The following is a 24,577-nucleotide window of genomic DNA, read 5'->3' as shown; positions in this document are numbered from 1 at the left end:
TACCTGAACTGAAATGATTGCATCTACATTTTCTAACATAATGCCTAGCACACAGTACTTAATAGATATTTCTTGAATTATTTAATTAACTTTAAAAATTTAGGAAGATTTAGTTTGCTGCTTAGATGTCAGCAGTACAATTTGATTTTTAGGATACAGTTGATTAAGTATTATTAATGGAAATAAACATATGGCCATTAAGAAACAATTAAAATTATAACTCCAACTAATTAATGTTTCTCTGAATTTCTCTTGAACTTTAGATTAATTTTTGAGAACAAATTATTCCTTTCTTGAAATCAAAATAAAGTATTTGAATTATAGCAAATCTCTCATGTTTGTTTCTTTTCTGTTACATTTATATGTAACATTTTTCAATAAAAATATTAATAATTTTTTTTCTGGGAAGTGAATTTAGAATAAAAGTATTTGCTGTATATGATATAGAAATTTTTCCTTATTTTCTTTTCTTACTGATAATATGCATCAATTTTTATAATCAGAGAAAACTTAAATGTAATTTAAAAAACGAATGAGGAACTTCCATACATAATCATACAGAAATGTACTTGTATTATTAATATTAAACAAAATTGCAAAGGTTGTAACACAGTATGAACCTATATTTTTAAAGTGTCTCTCTGTGTGTCTGTGTGGATATTTGTACGTATACTTCTGGACAGATACACACCAAATTTCTTTTGAGTTTATCTGAGAAGTGAAATTGTGGTTGGAGGAATTGAAGGGGAAGGACTGTATTTATTTATATATTGTTTTTGTTTTCCTCTCTTCTTTAATGGTTATAACTTCACTTTTTTTTAACACAGAAAAGAATACAAAAGTAAAACTCATCCCTTCTTGCCTTTAAGGACATTCTTCCAGCCGTTCTCTTCTCTTTGTCTATCACCAGTTTCTCTCTCTCCACTGAATCATTCTCTTCAGCTATTATGTTGCCAATATTAGAAACAAACAAAATAAATGAACAAACCCCACTTCTTTATTTCCTTCACATCGAAAGTTGTTGCAAGTTTTTAAAATTTTATTTCATTTTCCCCAGTCACTGCCTCCAGCTGTCTCTTGAGCCCACTGTCATCATGCTCTCGCACCCCTCCCCCACACCTTTATGTAACTGTTCCTGTCAAGATCAACAATGACCTCCACATTGTTACACCTTGTGGACAATTCTCCAACCCGCCTTACTTTTTTTTTTTCAACAATACATAGCACAGTCAATCCCTCCTTCCCCTGAAATATTTCCTTCTCTTGGTGCCCAAGACGCCACCCTCTCCTGGATTCCTCCTGTACCCTGATCTCTTTTCCTGTCTCCTTTTCTGGTTACTCCTCACTTCCCTAATCTCTTAGCCTTGGCTCAGTCCTTGGAATCCTTTGGTGAGCTCATCCAGTTCCATGGTTTAAATATCAGCTATATGCTCATAACTCGCAAAGCTTTACCTCCAGTCATCCTAGGATAAGCTATCATTTACCCAATCCTTTTACAGACCCCCTACAACTCTGCTTTCAAAGCATATTCAAAATCTTATGATTGGACCAATCATAGTGTTTTGGTCAAAAGCATCACCCTCATTCCTCACATCATTCTAGTAGCCTCCTAATTGGCTCCTTGCTTGGATCCGTCCACTTATAGTTTACTAACCACTCAACAGACACGTAAGTCAGATCCTATCAGTTTTCTGTGTGAGGACTTCAACGTCTGCCCATCCTGCTCAGAATAAAAATCCAAAGTCTCTTCATAAGTTTGTTTATGTCTGTGAGTCTGTTTCTGTTTTGTAGAGAGGTTCACTAGTGTCTTCTTTTTACTTTTTTTTTTAAAATTATTCCACATATGAGTGATATCATATGGTATTTTTCTTTCTCTTTCTGGCTTACCCAGGGGGAAGGGGGTGGGAAGGGATAAACTGGAAGTTCGAGATTTGCAAAGATTAACTACTATACATAAAATAGATAAAAAACAAATTTCTTCTGTATAGCACAGGGAACTATATTGTAGTAACCTATGATGAAAAAGGCCGTCATTCAAAAATCCACAAATGACAAATGCTGGAGAGGCTGTGGAGAAAGGGGAACCCTCCTACACTGCTGGTGGGAATGCAGTTTGGTGCAGCCACTATGGAAAACAGTGTGGAGATTCCTCAAAAGACTAGGAATACACTTACTGTATGACCCAGGAATCCCGCTCCTGGGCATATATCCAGAAGGAACCCTACTTCAGGATGACACCTGCACCCCAATGTTCATAGCAGTACTATTTACAATAGCCAGGACATGGAAACAGCCTAAATGTCCATCAGCAGATGACTGGATAAAGAAGATGTGGTATATTTATACAATGGAATACTACTCAGCCATAAAAACCTACAACGTAACGCCATTTGCAGCAACATGGATGCTCCTGGAGAATGTCATTCTAAGTGAAGTAAGCCAGAAAGACAAAGAAAAATACCATATGAGATCGCTCATATGTGGAATCTAAAAAACAAAAACAAAAACAAACAAACAAAAACAAAGCGTAAATAAAGGACAGAAATAGACTCACAGACAGAGAATACAGACTTGTGGTTACCAGGGGGGTGGAGGGTGGGAAGGGATAGACTGGGATTTCAAAATTGTAGAATAGACTACACTGTATAGCACAGGGAAATATACACAAAATGTTATGATAACTCACAGAGAAAAAAATGTGACAATGAGTGTGTATATGTCCATGAATAACTGAAAAATTGTGCTGAACACTGGAATTTGACACAACATTGTAAAATGATTATAAATCAATAAAAAATGTTAAAAAAAGAATATGAAAACAAATATACATATGTATATATATGACTGACACATTATGCTGTACACTAGAAATTGACACAACATTGTAAACTGACTATACTTCAATTTGAAAAAAAAAAAGTTTCTTCCCAATTAGCTTCCTCTCCTCCAACATTCTGGCCTCCTTTCCCCCTTTTCTCCTCCTAGCTTTTTGGCTAAAATTTCAGTCTTTTGTTGTTCCCTGAATGCAGTAGGCTCTTTATTATCTCTGGACTTCAGTATTTCCCAGATACAAACATCATTCACTCTATACCCTCCTCCAAATCTTTGCTCAAATATCACTTTCTTAGCAAGAGCTTTCCTGATTGACATACTTACAATTAAACCATTTTCTTCACCGAACTCCTGCATTCACTATCCCTCTGTCCTGATTCATATTTCTCCAGAACTTATCACCATCTGACATAAACCTTCAGTTTGTGGATAACTGAATTCCCTACACCCTAAAAAAGTTCCAAGAGGTAACAGATCTTTGTTTTGCTTAGTGTTGTATACCAGAATCTAGAATTGGTGCTTATGACATAATAGGTGCCCATTAAATATTTGTTTTATTAATTAATATATAAATAAGGGAATGAATTAATAAATTTTAGTGCCTAGAAGAGCCAGAAGTGCGTCCTGAAAGCTGGGGTCCAGAGCCAGTTCCTGGAGGGCCAGGAAGAGAAAAGCAACCACAGCAGTTCCACAGGAAGCTGCGGGCAGCTGGGTTAATGCCCGTAGTAAACGCTAACAGGCCAGCCATGAGGCCGTGCTGGGCGCAGTCAGTTCTGTGAAGAACCAGGAGGAGGGATGTTTTCATATTGTTTTATGAATTATAAGAACGGTTATAAATTCCAGTCATGAGAAGACTTTAGTTCTTCGGTCAGCGATGAGAACTGCAATTAAGAACTTCCTATCTGGTCCAGCTACTTGCTCTTTATTCTCCGCACCGACTTCCAGTAGTTTCTAGAGCTCTGAACCCTTCTCCTGCACATTCCCTGCTGTCTCTGTCCTCACTGGCCTGGTTGTCCTCTACTCTCCTCAGTCAATGCAAAAGTCCTTTCAATTTTTCTTCCCGTATACGTTTGTCCCACCATCTCTTACTTTTCCCATATTCTAGTATCAAATCAACTACCCAGCGTTATAAGTACGAATGTTTTTTCTTGCCTGATTTCACTTTTCTTTTTTCCAGAATGTGCCTTTGATTATAAATATCCTCTCACAGATTCTTATAAATTTCCCATCTCTAGATTTTCAGGCAGGACAAATTACACATTGCGGACAACTTACTCCCTCTAGCCCACATAGAATTGGTAACAAATTTTGAAATTTCACTTTCCACATGGAAATGTCCTCATGAACAACAGTCAGATAGACACACACACATACACACTTATCCTGTAATTGCTGGACCACGTTGTGTCACTAAAAACGTAGATTAGATGAAATGGAAACATACACCATACAATTATCATTCAAGGAAAGAAGGAAGGTCAGGCAAGCTTTTAAGTTTTCATAGCCTTGTGTAAATTATGAAATAACTCGCCAGGTTAAGTTGTTCATCATAGCTGTTTAAATGATATTGCAATAATCAGTATGGATATTTTAGCTGGAACAGTCAACTATTTTTTCTCTTCTTTTTGGTGTAGAAGCTCCAAGATGATGGGGCAAGTAGGAAAAAGAAACAATTAAAATAGAATTCAATTTATAAATGCTAAGAATGAGGTTCCTATTTGATTTCCCTTAGCACATAAAATGTAGAGGAACAATTTCATCCATGAAACAGATTTCTGAGAAATCATAATCAACCTTTATCTACTCCTATTCATTCCATAAAGCAGATAAAATATTTTTCATCAAGCACATAACAGTGAGACACAGCAATGCTCTTGGAAAGAACACTGTTCAATACTTTATTGCCTAACTGAGAGAACAGATGTAAAAGATCACATATAATATCACGTTTTATGGTAAAAACAATTGCTCAAAAATATAACAAATCTATAGAGAAAGTTTAAAGATCATATCTATCATTCACTGGTGCCAAATCAATTTCCTATACTGAATAGAGAAAAACTTGTGATATAGTAACAATTCAAACTTAAAAATATACGTAATGCTTAGGTTTCATAGCCAGTTAAGCTCACGAGTTTAGATACTTTTTAAAGTCTAATAAGGGTGCAATGTTTTTCAATAAAAGATGTTCCCCAAAATCCTTCTATAGATAAATAAAGTAGCTGATGGTTGCACTATAATTTTACTACTTTGTAACTTTGCCTTCTGAGATCACTTGATCTGAAAAACCTAAATGCAACCTTTCAGTAGCACAAAATAAAATCAATAGCTCTTATAGTTCATCATATATTTATACATGTTTAAATAAAGACTACAACAGATTAGTTCAGTACAACTGCTACAGAATATTGTCTGTGCTACAGAAGTTAGGCACTTTGGGTTCAGTCCAAGAGCGAGAGAGGAGAAAATGATGAATACCAGCTCCAAGGTCATGTAACGAGTCATGATGGAACTTGGCTTTCAATATTTAAGTTGCCTTATTTATGGAATCACCTTTTGGTGACCAATTTAGTCCCTTTCAAATATCTGAGTATTTCTTACCTGAAACTTGTGGCTTTAAAGACATTTCAAATATGATCAGGTTGACCCCAGTATGTTTACCTAGAAAATATGCAGAAAGGCCAGGGAGAGGATGGTATGACGGTGCCGTCACCACTAGGTATTTTCTGAGATCCCCTTCAACCCTCACGTCTATAATTCTTTGGAAAAGGCAACAGATCTAAACAAGAGTGCACAAATCTAAGCATGAAAAGAATAATAATAAAAACCATTCGTTGGAGACAAAAACAGAAAAAGCAAAGCAGTAAACATGAGCCAAGGAATCTATTATGCCAATTATGAGGGAGTCAATTTGAAGAAGACAGGCTGTTTTTTGTTGTTGTTTTGTTTATTTGTTGTCAAGGAGTAGCTGAGCATATCAGAATGGCCCGAGCAATGAGCAAGGAAGTCATAACATCCACAAATTCCTAGTCACCAGAGCTTGTACCTAAGGCAGAGCTACGGTTAATTTTATGTGTCAACTTGACTGGGTCTCAGGGTCCCCAGATCTATGGTCAAATACTATTCTGGGTGTGCATGTGAAGGTGTTCCTGGATGAGACTGACATTTGTATTGGCAGACAGAGTAAAGCGGATTGCCCTCCCTGGTGTGAACAGCCTTCACCCAATCAGTCGAAAGCCTTTCTGAAAACAGAAAGACTGAGTATGGGGACTTCTCCTGCCTGATTGTCTGAGCTAGAACATTGTTTCTTTCTGGCTCTTCCTGGGTCTCAAGCCTCTGGTATTCAGATTCAAATTTACACCATTAGCTCTTCCAGGTCTCCTTTGCCAACTGCACATCTTGGCACACATCAGGCTTGATAATCACGTGAATCAATTCCTTATAATCAACCAATCTTCTTTTCTCTCCCTCTCTGTCTCTATCTATATGGTTTTGTTTCCCCAGAAAATTTTTACAAATACAGTACCCAAACCAGATGGAGGCTCAGGTGAGAGGAGCCTTATTCGGCACCTGACAGCTCCTGCTTCTGTGCACCTACTGTCAACTATGATGACAGAAAGGGAATTAGGGAGGTTCTTCAAAATAGCTTCAATTTATCTGTCCATACATGTGCAGAGTATTTGCTTGTCATAACTGTCATTTAGCATTCAACTGTAGCATTGGAGTTAATAGACCACTGCTGACTATGAGCTGCTGCACAAAATGATTTAAAATCCTCCAGGCATCATAAGTTTAGAGTCTATGGTAGCTACATGGCTTTTAATCACAAAATCTGGAAGGGAGAAGGAAGCCTTCTATAGCATTCCTGAGAGCCAGTAAACTAGTTTCAACAGCTTCATAAATGGTGCCTTATAAACTCACAGGTCAGTGCCTCACACTGTGGGGTATCTCTCTTGTGTAGAAAGCTCTATGCTAGCTGGGCAGCAAACTGAGTCACTGCAACAAAGAAAGGAACACCAGATAATTTTCAATAAATAAATAAAGGAAAGAAAGGTAATCTTTAAGTGTAGTAAGAGTCAAACTGAAGAACGTCAGTAAAAATAATTCTAGTTTGACATAATACAAATGACAATAAATTTGCAAATAATATGGCACAAATTCTCTTCATAGTCTAGGTGCTTATGGGTCAATAGCGAATGTTTGGAAAAGCATGTTATATGGAATATATGAAGAATAAAAGTCATTTTAAACCCAAATGGATTTTTTTTTCTTCCAAAGACTCCTGATCTACTTATGACAGGAGGGTGATGGTATTAGACTTTTGATGTTCTGGGTTAACATACTGTACCATGACTTACTGACAGCCATAAAACATGTACCGTAAAAAAAATCAAAGGAAGAACTCAAAGAAACAGGTTCTGGTACATCAATAAATTTGGGAAAATCAAAAGACAGAAGGAAGAACTCAACTGTCAGTGAGTGAAAGAGGGCAGGTCATGCAGGACTGGATTTACATAGCTTAATCTAGCTCGGCCAACAGAAGATAAAATATTTTGGGACTCCAGATATTAAAGGAAACAAACCAGCTACCAAGAACCTGATCACCTGAAAACATGTAAGGGTGGAACTTCTACTAACAAAAAGGACTTTCTCACTGCATTAGGGCAAGGTGTTCCATTTAACACCAATACAGTTTTCACTGTCTGGCATCTGTGCTCTGCTTGAGGGATAAGAACATGATATGTAGCAAAGTTCAAAATTCCCAGGGGAATTTTATAAATGGAATAGATACAAAGGGAAAAACAGATAGGTGTGTTATTTGTGTATACTGAACGTATTTTAGAGGAAAGGACAAATCTGCCATTCTAATACAGTATTATAAACCAGATAAAACAGAAGCATACGTATTTATTCAGCTGACAGTCTGTGATGTTTATTTCGACTATTTCTTTAGCATGTGTTGCTATGATATTGCTGGATGTGCTAGCAGTTTAATTGGGACAGACTCTGTTGCTCTTCTATAGTGACTCCCGTGAGAAAATGGGAAGAAAATGGAGACAATTGGAAACTCAGCTGAGAAATTACATGTGAGAGGTGTGAGCAAGTATCAGCCGTGCTGCGGGGGCAGAGGAAGGGGCATAAAGGAAACACGCAAGCAGTGTGCTGACAGTTAGTGAACATGGGTGCACGCGTATGCAGGGACTCTAGTTGCGAAGCTCCCTCCAGAATAAAAAGTAAAATGTCAGCATTAGCTAGAATTACAGTAAGAAAAGACATGCAACAAGTCGCCGGTGCTCTAGATACTCACTGGATACCCAGAAGGTGCCAGACACTATGTACGTACAGAGACGGATGAAACACAAGCTCACCCACCACTAGGAGACAGATAAGTAAACCAACAATTACAACCAGCAATAAAAGAGCCCGGAAGAAAGATGCCATGGGAGAAGAGAATCTCCTATCCTGAAGGCACCATAAAGAGTCTGAGCAAAGGAAAAAGAGTGGACACACGATCCAGGGACAATTCAGTGTGTAGCTGAGTTAGGTCCTGGAGGGGTAGGGTAAGTCTGGTGAGAAATGAGATTAGGGGCCGGACTGTGAACAGCTCTGTATGTCGTGTTTTTGAAGTGAGCAGGGATATATTTAAAATGTTAGATAATGCCATAATGAAATATGAATTCTAGAATAACCATTCAGAAATATCCAGCATAGATTTGGAGATTAATATAATACAGTTCAGAGATGGTAATGAGGCAGTGAACTAAACTGGCAGTAGGAAGAAGAGAGAGAAGATCACAGATTTGGGGGAGAATTTGGGATCTTATGCTTAGAAAGATATAGTTGGTTAAGAATTGGGAAGATTACAGAATAATTTCACAGTGATACCATTCTTTTGAATATGGAATAGGAATAAGAAGTTGGGCGTACGGATGTATATCAGGCAGAGATTTAAAACTGCAATCGAGAGAACTAAGTCTGGTTAGCTTAAGCCGAAGAGACAGAGGGAGAGAGAGAGAAAGGTAGAAAAAGGAAGCATATGAGGAATTTTAAAGATCAGGAGAAAAAAATTATGATTTCACATCATAAAACAAAACCTAGGGCTGCTCTTAAGTCTGAATAGCAAGAAGATTCTATTGAAATCACCACAACTGGCCCATTCAACTTAATATTCAAAACCCAGGAGACTACAGCCTTGATGACTGGCTGGGAAATCATGCCACCTACACTTTGGCAAAGAGAGGGCAGGCGATTTGATTCAGAGTTCTGCCAACAAATAGCAAAACTCACTGCTCACATTAGGTTGCTGGTGGGGATATGGAGTGCTAATGTACGAATTTAACCTGGAAGATGAAATAAATGAAGAGCAAGTTACGTTACACATGCAAAGGCCAACGCAGGGACCATAATGAAGTCATGGTCTAGAGTCACGAGAGATAACTGGGACGGTGAAATTGCTGCTGGAAGTTAGGGAAATGTGGGTCTTTATGCCCAGCAAATATGGGTAGTTAGCATGAGGGAATAAATAGACTAATTTAAGAAACATTAGTAAATGAAAACAGCTGTGGAGACAAAGTTCTTTTTTTCTGGCAATATAATGAAGAAAAAGTACTTATTAAATACCAACTGTGTTAATGGCAGATTCGATTGTTACAATAACACCATACAAATTAAACATAGCAGGTTCTAAAATATAAACACAGAATAAATAGCTCTTTACATGGCATATAATTATATCATTCATGTCACTACAAAACCCAGACTTCCAAGGGAAGTTGCTGATAAGAAGACATAGGACTCAAATTTTTAGTCTGCTCAAGTGTTTCAGAGTTTAATTATGTGTTTGCAGTTTTGCAAGTGTCATAGTACCATCCTCCTTCCCACTGTAAATTCTGAAGTGCTCCGGATCCACAGATTGAAACAAATTCTTTATAGAATTACTCAGCACGATTCTGGCTTAAAATGCTCTTGTAATGAATTTAGAGTTATGCATGCAGTTAACCAATTATTAACAATGAGCACAAGTTGTAAGAAATATGTATATGGGAAGCATTCTGATTAGTTCTTTAAATAAAAAAGTATTTTTAAATTAACTCTGTTTAATCATGAGGAAGTGAAGCTAACAATACAGTTTCGGTTCTAGAAGCAGGATTGCTTGATCTCAGCACTACTGACATGCCAGAACGAGGCCAACTGTACCTCATGCTCCCCAGTGGTGACCATCAAAAATGTCTCCAGTGTTGCCACATGTCCCATGGGGAGCAGATGCACCGATGGTGAAAACCACTACTCTGGAGAAGTGAAGCAACACGTTTTGCTCACTCTGCTTCAGGGAAGTGGCCAGATCCTCCCACTTGCACATAAACTCATGGAAAGACACCTACCTGCCTGATAACTACGCAAGTTCAGCACATGGTCTTGACATCAGAGAATCAGCTTGTACAGTATTTTATCATCGCCTGATTATCTTTCACTAGAAATACACTTACGAAGCGACCTGTAACATATGCACACTGTGGAGTAAAGCCAATTCAGCCTCCACTCTCTAGGAGGCTAAACTCTCACAAGCGCAGTTGCTTTTTCCACGACTTGATACAAGCTGTAGGGGTATATTATTAAATAGTATTAATAAAATAGATAAAATATTTTACAACAGTAACTTTCATATGTCATAATTTCTGGTTGTCCCTTTACAGAATAAAATCATACATGCATTACATGTACTTTGGTTCGTCACATTTGGCCAAAGTTCTGAACTTCCTATTCTGATACACAGAGTAAGGATAATTATCACACAAAGATGCAGTGAGCAACTATTATGTATATAGTACAGGGATATTTGGGAACACTGGTGATATAAAGATGAATACAGTGCATTCTGTGCATTTTAGGAGCTGAAAATTATATTAAGGGGGTATTCAAGGTATAATATAATTATAAAACATTAAATATGCATATAGGGAGTATACACTGAGAAGTGCTTAACTGTAACCAGAAGAATGGAACTATTTGAAGAAGCTTATATCTGAGATGGGACCAGGAGGAGGGATAGAATCTCAAGTGCAGGAAGGTAAGAAGAGGATTTCCAAACTGAAAGAGAATCTTGAAATTGATGAGTGTTTTGTGGATCATGGTGGTACCTTGTAAGCGGCTAGTTGGTGGGCACTCTGAGAGACGATAGTGGGAAAAGGGAAACAGAACGTGAGATTAGGAGGATATTTAGGGCATAGTAATGGCTTTAAATGGGAAGAGGTTAGCCACTGAACATTCTTTGGTAGGTAAGTGATAAAATCAGATGATGCACTCTACACAGATGGCCCTGGGTTCAGCACTTAACAATGGATTTGTAAGAAACGTGCCTAGAAACAAAGAGAACAGATGGGAGGTTACTATGATAGCCAGGAAGACATGAACACTGGTCTATAAGAGAGGGAACAGACTCCAGGGCCTCATGAAGATGGAACTGACAGGATTTCATGGCTGACACTCTATTAATGAATGAGTAGAGATGCAATTACTTGAGACCGAAGAATCAGGAAGAGAAATTCAGCATCTGGAGGTAGAAAGTAAATTCATCTTTGGAAACAATTTTGAACTTGAATTTGAATTTGAACTATCAGTCTATTGTCTGTATGGTGATTAATGTTCAGCAGGTGAAAATTCTAACCTCTAGTTAAGAGAGATTTTTTTTTCCAAGAAATAAAGATGTAGCGATCATCTCTAGAGCTCAAATACTGGAAAGAGCTGGAGTTATTGGGAGAGACATTATAGATGAAGATGATAAAAGCAAACAGGAGAACTATGAAGGATGAGGCCATGTAAATGTAAGTGAAGGAAGAAAAGCCATGCTCAGCGACAGGGATATAAGCATTCAAGAGAGGCAGAGACGCTCCAGGAGAAAATGGGACATGAGAGTGAAGGTGAGCACTTTCTAAATGAAAGTGTACCTTTGTGAACAAAGATGGAAAGTAAAAGGGAAATTACTTTTTTCCCTACCTGATCCCTTGAGAATTCAGAAACTTTCAGTGAGTCTTCTTATTTTCATGACAATATATTTGTTTGCATACGTTCAGTAAGAATTTGTTCTTGTGACAGGATGCAATTAGAAACATTGGCTATATTACCATGACTTTGACTGGAATATCATATTTGAGAGAGATGCTCATAGACTCAGATATAACCACATGGCTTCAAGAAACTGCTTGGAAAAATCGACCTGGTACTTTGCTTACAAGGTTTCAGCAAAGCAGTCTTAAAAAATAATGTATATGGTCAATCATTATTCTTGCTTCACTTGTAGAAATAATCAGGCAGAGTTATATACAAACAAATTAGTTTTACTGTGATTATATTTGGTAAACAAATGGGGGTAACCGTAGAGAGAAAAATCATGTTTGCACCTTCGTAGATATTAGATGCTAGTCCTATTAATTACATCTGAGGTTTTGTTATATATCTGTAACCTTGGATCTTGAATTTTTTTAGTTTCCCCAAATATCTAGCTACGATTCACCAAACTAAAGTTTCCAATTTTCTCCCACCCTTCTGATCTGGAATCACTAAGGACAAAGGCAAGCTTTAGAGCCCCACTGGAAGGGACCTCACCAAATACCCCGGGCACTGACGCTGCTGCCACACTAGAAAGTACTGACACACATCTCACAGTTCAGGAGGACTCCACCCGACACCTGGTCCTGTACAAATGCTGGAGACACTGAATCACACTGACCAGGAAGAGACAGAGCCGACGTCAGTGTAGGTAGACTGCTTCCGCCCAACATGCCAGACCAAGACTTCTCCTTTAATTAGGAGGTTGGGATTAGCAGACACAAACTACTACATATAAAATAGATAAACAGCAAGGTCCTACTGTACAGCACAGGGAACTACATTCAATACCTGTAATAACCTATAATGAAAAAGAATCTATATATATTATGTGTATATGTGTGTGTATGTGTATATATAAAACACTGAATCATTATGCTGTGCAGCAGAAAGTAACACAGCGTTGTAAATCATTATATTTCAATGAAAAAATAAAAATAAATAAATAATAAAGATTTCCTCCTTTAGCTAAACATGAAAACCTTTCTTCTATTCTTTCCCTCCCTCTGTCATTGTCCTGGGAAGATAATGCCCTCATTTCGATATTCCAGGCATTGCTAAGGGTAGGGGCAGGGAACCTCTAGAATTTAGGATGACTCTGTATTTCAGGCCAGGAGACTGTCTTCCCACATGTGCTAAAAACATGACTGACCCCTGGCTTGGACAGGGAAACACAGCAGTCCCTGTGAATGAATCCAGTCCCTGTACTTCCATAAGAGGAATGAGCTGTGCCCCGACAGGTCTTGTCTTTGTCTGTGGTGGTTATCATTTGCCTCGGGCCTTTGAATGCCGAGATGGCTGGAGCACAGCTGGGCTATGCCTCTTAGGCTGTCTAACCGTGCCCCTAACGGTTCTAGAAAAGGCCAGCCAGGAGGCATTCATGATTTGAGAACTGCTTCCTTTGGCTTCCCTGGTCAGGAGTTCATACAAATGAGGACACGATCAGGAACTTTTCCTTGACACTTGCAGACACCGCTGTCTGACAAAACTCCTTGGACTCTTGGGCCAAGCTTGTTTTTGAGAACAGGATAGTTTTTGATTGTCTTTTGGCTGAGCCAGGAGGTGTCTGTGCTGCGGTGCACTTGCTGTACCTGGTGTGAGCTTCTGGGGAAGCTGAAACTCAGTCATAGAAGATCAATGACCGCTTAGCTTAAAGGGCTGACTCCTTCAACAGTGTTTTCCTTTGATTTGGGTCTTGGGGATCACGGCTCTGAAGTGCACTCCAAACATAGGGAGTTTTCCTGCTTTTAATAATCACAGTAGGCTCCCTGGCACACCACATCCTTTCAAAAGTTTTAAATGTGTATTTGTAGCCACTGACCAGCAGGGAAATATCTCCCTAAGACTAGAACCTCAGAAAAGCAATGAGAATGACCAACTTAGAGATTGTGAACCTGAAGTTGTGGCCTGTAAATATCACAGGCGCTCAGCAAAATCATCAGGACTTACGATGACCACACTCGATAAAACTGCAAAGCAGTAGCTGAGAGTAATGCTAATGCCTTAAATTTTGATCGTCTTTCTCAGTTAGGCTGACAGTCTGATCAAAAGGGGGCATTGTTAAAGAGAAAAAACACAGGCCCAAAATAGTGCTACTTGTGCTAAATCCCATGATACCAAACCCAGATTTAATACTTAACATGACTGCAGTTTCCACCTTCTTCTCCAGAAATGTAGCAGTCTGGAATTTTCTGGCCTGCACCAGTGAAGTCATCTGCGACAAGGGCCCTCTCCACCCCCAGAGGAAGAAAACACCTTGCCATCACCACTACCCCCTAAAAAAGAGGAAGTCCTGGCCTCAAAATCCTTTCTTTTCTTTGGTTCATAGTTCTCGTGCCCCATCTTCCTTCCTGTACAAACTTGCCATGTTGTACCACCCTGGGGAGCACCCTCCTAGTTCCTAGATGGGATGCTGCCCCATCCACGAACTACCTAATAAAGCCAATGTGATTTTCAAATTTAGGAAGCTGTTTTTCAACAATACTCAAATACTGTATTTCTCTCTCTTCCCATTTTTATGTCAGTCATTCCTGTCAATTTTGTCAGATTTTTGTGTCAATATTGTCCATTTTCATTGGCCTAACACCACTGAATCTTTTCAATTCTTCACTTTTCTTTTACTCTGTATACAAATGTAGCCATTAAGTGCCCCTTATTTTTCTCATAAAATGTCTTTCACGTATATCCCTTCTAATCCATTCCCAAAGGCACTACAGGGGTAGAGGCTCTGAAAACCCTTTGTAGTGTAATTACAAAGCCTCGGTGACCTCCTAACCTGACCTTCTTACTTTCCGCTCCTACTTTCAGTATCTTGTTAGGAGGTTGATCATCCTTTAACTTGACTGAGTTTAACTGGCTGTAATGGATTTTTAATTCTCATTCCTCATGAGTCTGGATTAAAAGATTGTGTCCCACCATGTGAATTCTCCAAAACATAATTGGCCTAAAAAGGAACTTGTTTTGCAACTTTTCGATCCCTTGGTGTATGCAAGGCTTTGGTTTCAGGAGCCCTATTTGGCACCAAAATCCACGGATGCTCAAGTCCCTTATATAAAATGGCACGGTACAGTCGGCCCTCTGTATCTACCAGTTAAACCTACCAGTTGATGCCTAATCTGTGGACTCAACCAACCATGGATTGAAATTTGATTCACAGTTGGCTAAATCCTTGGATATGAAACCCACGTATCCTGAGAGCCAACTGTGTGTGTGTGTGTGTGTGTGTGTGTGTGAGTATGGAAATCTGCATGTAAGTAGACCCCTGCAGTTTAAACCCATGTTGTTCAAGGGCAACCGTATTTAAATCCAGAGCAGTGGTTTGTCTGTTTTGATGCCCCTCTGTTACTTTTTAGAGCCTCTCAAGTAAGTGGGGGCACCTTTTCCTCTTGCTGCTACAAGAGGAATGTTGAAGTTTCTGATTTCTTTAGAAATGCAAATAAAAATGTAAAAACATAACTCCTTCTGATACAATCCTAACATGGCTCGAGGGCTAAACAGAAATGAGTATGTTGACCTCAGTAACCTGAGAGCTAAGGGAAGCCAGGAGATTCGCATCTATTTGAAGAAAATGAATTCTGGTTCCCGACAAGAGAAGGACCATCCTATTACAGTTAGCACATTTTGCAGTAGACTTTGAAGTTCATATGAACATTCCTGAAGGGACGATGGTTCTGTAAGAACCATGCAGTCAGAAAAGAAAATTATTGCTCTTAGTTTAGCAAGTAACTGTATTCCTCAAATGAAAAAAAAAAAATTACCCCCTACCCATCCCCACCCCTCATTTCATCAGGGAAATGCCTGCTGGTGACGTGGCTGGGGTGAAGCTGAACTGAATGGTTATTACTCTGTGCTTTGCATTATAGCTTATTATGTTAAAAAACAGAGAGGCTGGCGCAAGACATATCTGAATCTGCACTTAGGTAACATTATGCTACTAAAGCATCATGCCTTAGGTCACTCAACTCCTTTCATATTTATTTTTAATTTATAGCCAATTTTTGAAAAATGTGCATATTCTACCCGCAGCAACCAAGAATGCTGTAAAACTAATCCTACCCTAAAACATGCAAAGGAAACGAAAAATACCTCTCAGAATCATTATTCATTTGTTAAAATGCAATCTTTGCCATACATTCCACACTTGACTCTCTAAACCAATGCCTCAGGTATAAAACTTATTCTTTGGTTAAAATCCAAGGATATTTTCACTTAGAGAATTGCCCTACACTGTCAATTTAATTACTTCACTCTAACCTGATTTTCCTTTTATTTTCATACTTTAAAAAATTATGTTTAGAAGAGATGTAAAGTTCCTTAAGATATTTATAATGAATCATTTTGGTATCAGGTCTGATTAGTAAGATAAATTAATAAAGATCATGATGACCTCCAGCTGGTTATTCTCATGCTCAAGTCAGACCTGAAACCAGGAAATCACTCCAAGGATGATCTTTAAGACAAAGAATACCGGAGTCTGATCATTTTTCCTATGAGATGAGCATGCAATTATCAAAAATGAAATCACATAAGTTATCGAAAATAGTCTCACTCGTTGCCTAGATTGGACGCCCCAGGATGTTGATTTGGGATCACAGGCGGTATCAAGTGGAATCACGCCCTCCCTTCTTGAAATGGACAGGAAAGATATCCACAAACGTCTCTCCCCATTTAAGAAACAATTTATCTGCAGACAGAGTTCCCAGAGGGAGCTAGCAGTACTCCCCATTCTCTCCTGGAAACGCCCAAAGTTCATAGTTAATGTAGCTTGTTTTTGTTCAAGCTTTGAAGCAAATAAAAGATACTTTACTTTCTTTCCTGGCAAAGCTTTCCTCGCCCCCCCCCCCCACCACCAAATACAGAACAAACATAGAAACGACAGTGACTATCTTCGTCTTTGACTATACTGTTCCGTCACAGTTAAATCCTATATATTTGTTTTCCTCTCTGGATCTACTGAAAGGACTTCTATGGAGACGAACATGACGGACAATAAACCTGCGCAGCTCATAAGGTTAAATGACCATGACTGCCTCTATCCAGAGGATAAGAAGTCCAGTCACCCAGAGATATTTTCTTAAACTCTTAAAATGCAAGAATACTGGCAAGCTTAACTTCTTGCTACCTATTTCTAACTCCCTGCCTTTTAAAAATAAAAGTAATCCAGAACTTACTCCGCAAGTGGATTATTTTGCCCAGTATTTCTCTGGAAAAGCACTTTTAAACGGATTCCTTGATTAAGAGGTACAGACTGTCAGCTATAAAGTAAATGTCATGGGGACATAATGGACATGTAGGGAATGCAGTCAATAATGTTGCAACAACTCTGTCCTGTGATGAATGGTAACCGGTCTTAGCGCTGTGATCATTTCACAGGGCATAAAAATATCAAATCACTATGTTGTACACCTGAAACTAATATAATAGTGTATGTTAATTATAACGCAATTTAAACAAAAATAGAGGGCTCCCTTGAATGCAAAGAAAACACACAGAGTCCATCAGAACTATTGTGTAAGAAGGCTATACCTCTCACGGTGACAAAAACCAATTAAGGAAGAACAAAAAGATTTGACAGAGATAACAGATCTCCCTCCTTCGGTCCACATAAACATTTTTCAGTGAGAACAAACCAAAAGAGAATTGAGGGTACTTCACAGGAGTCCAGGGTCTTTAAGGCAGCACACTTTCAATTTCCAATACCTACTCTGTATCCATTACGGTGCCATGGATGTCAAGTCTCTCTGCTATGATAGAGTGTATGCGCAAACTTTTGAACGAGAAGAAAGTACTATCCTAAAGAAAAACACTGGCAAGTAGCCACTGTGAAGAGCAAAACAAGGAGCAGACCATATCAGCCCACAGACAAATCCAGTCCCCTTCCAGCAATGCCAGTATCCTCACTGTCCCCTGTCTCAGTGCTGAAATGTTACTCTATTAAGGCCAGATACATCCGAGTGTGTTAGCATTTGTTTCTTCCTCTTACATTTTCATTTGCCATAGAAGCTGAGCTACAATAGCTTCTTTGTTCAGATTAAGCACAAGAAAACTGTGAAAAGACCCAGGTGTCCCTGAAGTATGAGGCAGCCAGGAAAATGGAACCCCAAATGCCCATTTCCTTGAACATGGTATAGATGTTTAACAACTGCTGTTATCCTATCTGCCCTTCTATATTCTTTTACTTTTCTTCTTTTTTGATTAGAAGACTATTACATAAATGTATTCTTACTGTAAATCAATTAACCAGGTCAGCAATATAAAAACACAATGAGATAAAAACAAGGAACACTTCTACCGGGGGCAGTATCGTGGCTTAGAAGTCATAAATGACCTTTCTAATGAAAAAGGGGAAAAAAAAGCATTGGATAAAATATCTACCTTCTAAATGGATTGCTGAGCCGACCCAGAGGAAAGGAAACTGTAAAGCACAAACCAAAGAAAAAGCAGGGTATACAAGGTAAACAGGAAGGACAACTTTCATCCCGCGGGTTTCTGTTAAATCTTGGAGACCCACTTTTCCACTTTCATGGCTTCAAGGCCTGCTATGGAGAATCTCATAAAAGACCCCAGAACGCAAATGATGACCACACAGGCTGGCCCTCGGGGTACGGACGCACCGGAAATAGACATGCCAAGCAAAACATCTCGGCGAGGCCACTTGAATGGCTATGATTTAACACTGGGTGAAGAGGGGACAAAAGTCTCTTGTAAGAATTTATAACCCCCAGCTGGCCTTTCCACGACTTTATGGCCTGAGTTCACGCTCCCTCTGTGATTCAAAATATTCTCAAACAGAAATTTAAATTGAAAGCGTTTCCAGACAGCTTGGGCTTCCACAGGACTGAAGAGTGTAAAAGCTGTCTGAGCAGTATGATAAAGCAGGGGAGGAAGGGCTGAGGGTCTCACAATTCCTTCTTCAGACTTTCCACTGACCCTCCTGACTTCAGCCTGGCCCCTCGTCTCACCCTCCTCTGCTTCTTGTCTGAAATCCACCACCCCTCTGGTCTTATATCCAAGGAGAATAAACCTGCAGGCTCCTATAAGAGCAAGAAGAGGTAGGAGCCTGACTGTGCAGGGTGAAGGGCCAGGTATGGAGGGTGTCTCTGCCTTCCTCCCACCTGCTAAACACACACACACACGCACACACACACAAAACCTTGTGTAATTCCTTCTGCAGAACGTGATGCCTTTCTGGAGTTGGCCAGACCACATCACCCTGTTTCTCTTCAGCCCCCACACCTTCACCTCTGCCAACACTTACGTAAAATCCTGTTCTACAAGGTACTTTACCTAGTATCTCCACCCACTTTCTACATCATACATTATGACTGAGGTTTGGGGAGCAATTTTATAAAGGGGATCTCACTGAACATTATTTTCCTTGCTGGTTTTGACATAATTTTAGAGAAAAGATGAGCGTAGAAATGTCTTTGCTCCACTATCTTCAAACTAGAGACCAAACCTACTGCTTTAAAAGTACAAATTTCCCCAAAACTAACTACTAGAAATTATCTAATATTGAAGTATAATTTGGGGAAAACTCGAGTAGGTACCTTGCCTAGTCTAAGGACTATCACAGCCTTCCAGTTAGACGCCGTTTATACTGAGATCCAAAGTAAACTATGTCTAAGATAGTAAAAATAATTTACCATTTTGTGGTAAGATTCTACATAATTTAGGAGCAATGCCTCTGCAGAATGTACTAAATGGCTTTGTAATCAAAACCAACCATTATAATATTCTAGTATCACGGCGCATCGAAGTCTAGGTCACTAGACAGAGTTAAGTTCTGCCCGGCACAAAGGTGCCTTCTTTAAAGCACTTCGTTCACGTACATCGTGCTGATCTAGATATTTTATAACAACTTTCCAACAGAAAGCAGGCACAAGTCTTGTAATCACGAGATGGTATCATTACAACAATTTTCTGACATAGGAAAGTAAAATATTTTCAGGAAGTGGTCCCTTCCGTGAATTTACAGTCCCTGGATAGCATTGTAGCAGCCCTGAATCATACTACCTTGCAAATCAAACTTACACCTGCAAATGTTCTGACAGGGACATCATTTCCAAGATGTAACTATTATGGACCGAACTGTGATCCCTGAAATTCATATGCTGGAGCCCTGACCCCCAATACTAACATAGTTGGAGAAAATTAAGACTGCCAGAGGCACTCTGCTTTCGGTGGGCAAGGCTAGCGATACATCCTCACTGTCCTACCTCGGGGGGTCTATCAACTTTTCAGCCCTATTTCACATATTAGTTTGCAGGAATCTTGATCCCTTTTCCATCAACAAGTTATCACACTGGCTCATTACCCTGGTGACATTATGCTGACTGGACCTAGTGAGCGAGAAAAAACAGCTACTCTGGACTCACAGGCAAGACATTCTCATGGCCGAGTGTAAGAAATAAATCTGAGAAAATTCAGGGGCATTCTACCCCAGTGAGATGTCTGAAGGCCCAGCGGCGTGAGGCATGCTGAAATCCCCCTTCTGAGGTGAGATATGCTGTTACTTCTGGACCCTCCTACAACCAAAACAGAGACACAGCCTGTATCAGATGTGCCTTTGCAGATTTTGGAGGCAATACAGTCCTCAGCTGGGTGTGTTATTCCAGCCCGTTTGCCAAGGGATCTGAAAAGCTGCTGGTTTTGAGCAGGACCCTAAACAAGAAAAGGGTCTGGAACAGGTCTAGTGCAGGCTGCTCTGCCGCTCGGACCACGGGGTCCAGCAGAGGCAGTGGTGCCTGGAGTGCCAGGTGGAGATGGTGCTGTTTGGGGCCTTTGGCAGGTGCCCACAGGTGGACTGCAGGTCCTTGGACTGAGGAGCAAAGCCCCACCGTCCTCTGCAGACAGCTAGTCTCCACTTGAGAAATAGCTTTTGGCTACTGGGCATCAGTAGAGACTGAATGCTGAGCCATGGGCCACTAGACTTACCAGGCAACCTGAGCTGCCCGTCACGAACTGGGTATTACCTGACCCATCAAGTCATAAGGTGGGGCACCCACAACAGCACTCCAGCATCAGATGGAAGTGGTATGTACGTGTTCCGACCCATGGAGGCCCTGAAGGCACAGTAAGATACAGGAAGGAGTGGCCCAGCTGCCTTCTCTGTTCCCAGCTGCACCTACGTCCTCACAGGGAGTTTCCTACCTTCAGCTGACACAGGAAAAGAAGACGTGGGCCTGGTTTACAGACGGTGCTGCGTGACATGTTGGTGCAACCCCCAAATGGACAGCTACAGCACTAGGGCCCCTTTCTGAGACATCCCTGAGAGACGGAGGTGAAGGGAAGTCTCCCCAGTGGACGGGACTTCAAGCAGTGTACCTGGCTGCTCACTTTGCACGCAGGGAGAAATAGTCAGATGTATGGTTACGTACCTATCTGCAGGCTGCGGCCAATGATTTTGCTGGTTGGTCAGGGACTGAGAAGGAACATGATTAGAAAATTGATGGCAAGGAAATTTAGGAAAGTGGTAGCTGGATGGACTTCTCTGAACAGGCAAAAATGTGAAAAATATCTGTGTGCCATGTGAATGCTCCCCAAAGGGTGACCTCAATTGAGGAAGATTTTAATAATCAAGTGGATAGGACAACCCAGGCTGTGGATACCAGTCAGCCTCTGTCCTCAGCTATGCCATTGTCCAGCGAGCTCATGAACAAAGTGGCCCTGGTGGTAGAAATGAAGGTTAGGCATGGGTTCAGTATCACTGACTTCCATTCACCAGGGAGACTCGGCCACAGCCACATCTGAGCGCCCAGTCTGCGCAGCAGGGGCCAATGCTGAGTCCTCAAGATGGCACCATTCCCCAAGGTGATCAGCCAGCTACATGGTGGCAGGTTGATTACGTTATACAATTTCCATCATAGAAGATGCCGTGTCCTGTTCTTACCAGAATAGGTACTTACTCAAATAGGATAAAAATTTGCCTTTCCTGCATGCAGTGCTTCTGCCAAAACTACCTACCACCCACGTACTTCCGTAATGCTTATCTACAGTCATGGCATTCCTCACCACGTTGCTTCTGATCGAGGAACTCACTTCACAGCAAGTGAGGTGCGGCAGTGGGCCCAGGCTCATGGAATTCACTGTGTCTTGAAACAGCTGACTTGAGATAATGGTTAAAAGGTTTTTGGAGACTCATTTACAACACTGGTTAGGTGGCAGTACCTTGCGGGGCTGGGGAAAAGTTTTCCAGAAACTTCCAATATATGGTGTATTATTTTCTCCCAGAGGCAGGATTCACAGGTCCAGGAGCCCAGGGGTGGGTATGAGAATGGCACAACTCACTATTACCGCTAGTGACCCACTCGTAAGATTTCTGCTTCCTGTTTCTCTGCGATCTTAGGCTCTGCTACCCTATGGGAGGAACGCTTCCACTAAAACACAACAATGATTCCACTGAACTGGAAGTTAAAACTGTCACCCACCCATGTCGGGCTCCTCATGTCTCTGAACCAACAAGGAAAGAAGTTACAGTGCTGGCTGGGGTAACTGATTCTAACTAACACAATGACCTATGCAACAGGAAGGGGACAATTCTAAACATGCCTTTTAGGAGACTTATGAGACTGGTGATATGCAGTTGGTCCTACAAGGTCTGATTTTGCTACATATATCCCTTTAGCATCAGAGTATTGGATTTTAGAAAGAAAGCACTTCTTATCAAGCCTCATATCACCGGTATGAATGAAACAGAAAAGTGAGCTATCTGATGAGTCTCTGAGTGCTTTTCAGAGGTTTTGATATGCCACACCTTCTAGACATGGATGATAAAAGGCATGTCTACCCAGATCCAGAAGCCTATTCACAATGCCTTCCAGAAATTTTAATAGTTCCTCTGTATGTATGTTACATGCAAAACACACAGTAAGTACCTCTATAACAATCAGGTTTAAGTCATGACTATTATGATTAATTAGTTCATGCAACCAATATTTAAGAAGCACCTAAGAAGTACAATATACCTTATTGGGTCCAATCTTGACATTTCCTTCATTCCTCAGCTAATATTCGACATGCATCTGGAACATCGGCATCAGAATGTGCTAACGGCTGAGAACAGATATTTGCCTCGACTGCATTAGTCCTTACGTGCACTAGCGAGTTATGGTGAAAAGATGGTCTAATAGCAGCATTTACTAATGCCAAACTTAAATTCAAACACGAGTAAATATAAATCATCCAACCCAACAATGTCACAACTTAACCAACTAGAAAAATAGAGCAACAGTTTATAAGAATAACATAATGTTGACTTACCTCTGAAGAGAAAAACCGTTTTAAAGTTCCCTTACCTCTGGTTTGTACCCCCTTTCCGCAGGCTTCGCTGGTGCCCATTATCCCCTGCCTGACCGACTCGGGCACTAAGATACAGGAGCTCCATTTCTGTGGCTTCCACCTGTGATTACAAAGGACAGCAGACTAGACATTTCACCAGGGCAAACATATCAAAGAAAGACTTGAAACAGATGAACTGGAAATCCGAAATCATAAAGAGTGAACTTCAATAAAGATGGATTTGAAACCAAATCTATAAAAATGGACACAAAAGGAAGTGCTGGCACACACTAGGGATGGCAGTAGGACCCTCTGCCCCAGATCCATGGTTGATGCAGTCAATCCATTTTTTTTTAATGTGGATATTTTGCACACATATCTTAGTTCACATAGCAAAGTGATCATAAAAAGCATTTGACACACAGATCAAATCTAGAGGGCTTAGCTCTTTATGAACTTAACGCTGTCTAAAGAAAAACAATTAAAGAAAATAAAAGAGAGAAAATCCCTATGCCTCACTGGAGCACGAGAGAATCAAGGTTTGAACATCTGAAAATTTGGGGTGCAAACCTTCACACTTGATCTTTTGCTTTAAATGCTTCATAAGGTGTTGCCTAGTAATTTGGGGGTAACTCAAATATCTCAACAGATTATCGAGTCAAAGGGCAGTGGGGAACCATGGGGACCTATCTTATGTAATAGCTCATCTCGGGGAAAAGGAATGGATCTGTCTCTGAGGAATTACCCACGTTTCTATTCCACAGAGGAAACAGTGTCTAAGGAAGCCTTCTGGTTTTCCAGTATTTGTTTTTAAGGCCAACAAAATTCTCTATTTTTATGACCCACGGGACAGACTATGACCTGTGCCCTTAAACCTGGGTCTTCAGAATGTTTCAGAAAACTTGCACCTTAAATGTAAGGACAGATTCTACTCTTTCACTAAGGACATTTTTATACTTTTTTCACATGAGCCAATACCTCTGATAAGAAATGCAACTTCAAAAAAATGAACAGAAACATGAAGTAAAAATATTATTGACCAGTTTTGCCAGATGAAAAAAAATCTAGAGACCTTTTGATTATCATTGTGCATACAATTAACACTACTGCATTGGATACTTGAAAATGGTTAAGATGGTAAATTATGTGTTATGTGTTTTAAAAAAGAAGTCTCAGCAAAAGAAAAACGATGTATACTAGAGCACGGAGCAGGATTCCTTTGCTCAGGAAAAGTCACCTTAAAGGCCCCTCTTAGTTATGTGAACATAGCTTCATACAAGACATGGAGATCGCTTGGCAGAGCCAGTCATTAACATCAGCGCTCACCACCACTTCTGCCCCACTTAGACTGAGTCTCAGG

At 40.1% G+C, this 24,577-nt stretch overlaps 1 protein-coding gene across 1 annotated transcript in view; it reads right to left on the bottom strand.

Annotated features, from left to right (window-relative positions):
- The window catches only part of THSD7B (thrombospondin type 1 domain containing 7B), a 763,775-nt gene that overhangs the window by 288,882 nt on the left and 450,316 nt on the right, over positions 1-24,577 (bottom strand). Inside the window, exon 12 of the mRNA XM_074363581.1 lies at positions 23,235-23,338. Coding sequence (XP_074219682.1) covers positions 23,235-23,338 — 104 coding nt within the window. The remainder of the gene's footprint in view (positions 1-23,234; positions 23,339-24,577) is intronic.

This window comes from Camelus bactrianus, chromosome 5 (assembly GCF_048773025.1).
Source record: "Camelus bactrianus isolate YW-2024 breed Bactrian camel chromosome 5, ASM4877302v1, whole genome shotgun sequence".
In the NCBI taxonomy this organism is placed as follows: Eukaryota; Metazoa; Chordata; class Mammalia; order Artiodactyla; family Camelidae; genus Camelus; species Camelus bactrianus.
The sequence above is the reverse complement of the archived record's forward strand: the minus strand, read 5'-3'. Positions and strand labels throughout refer to the sequence as shown.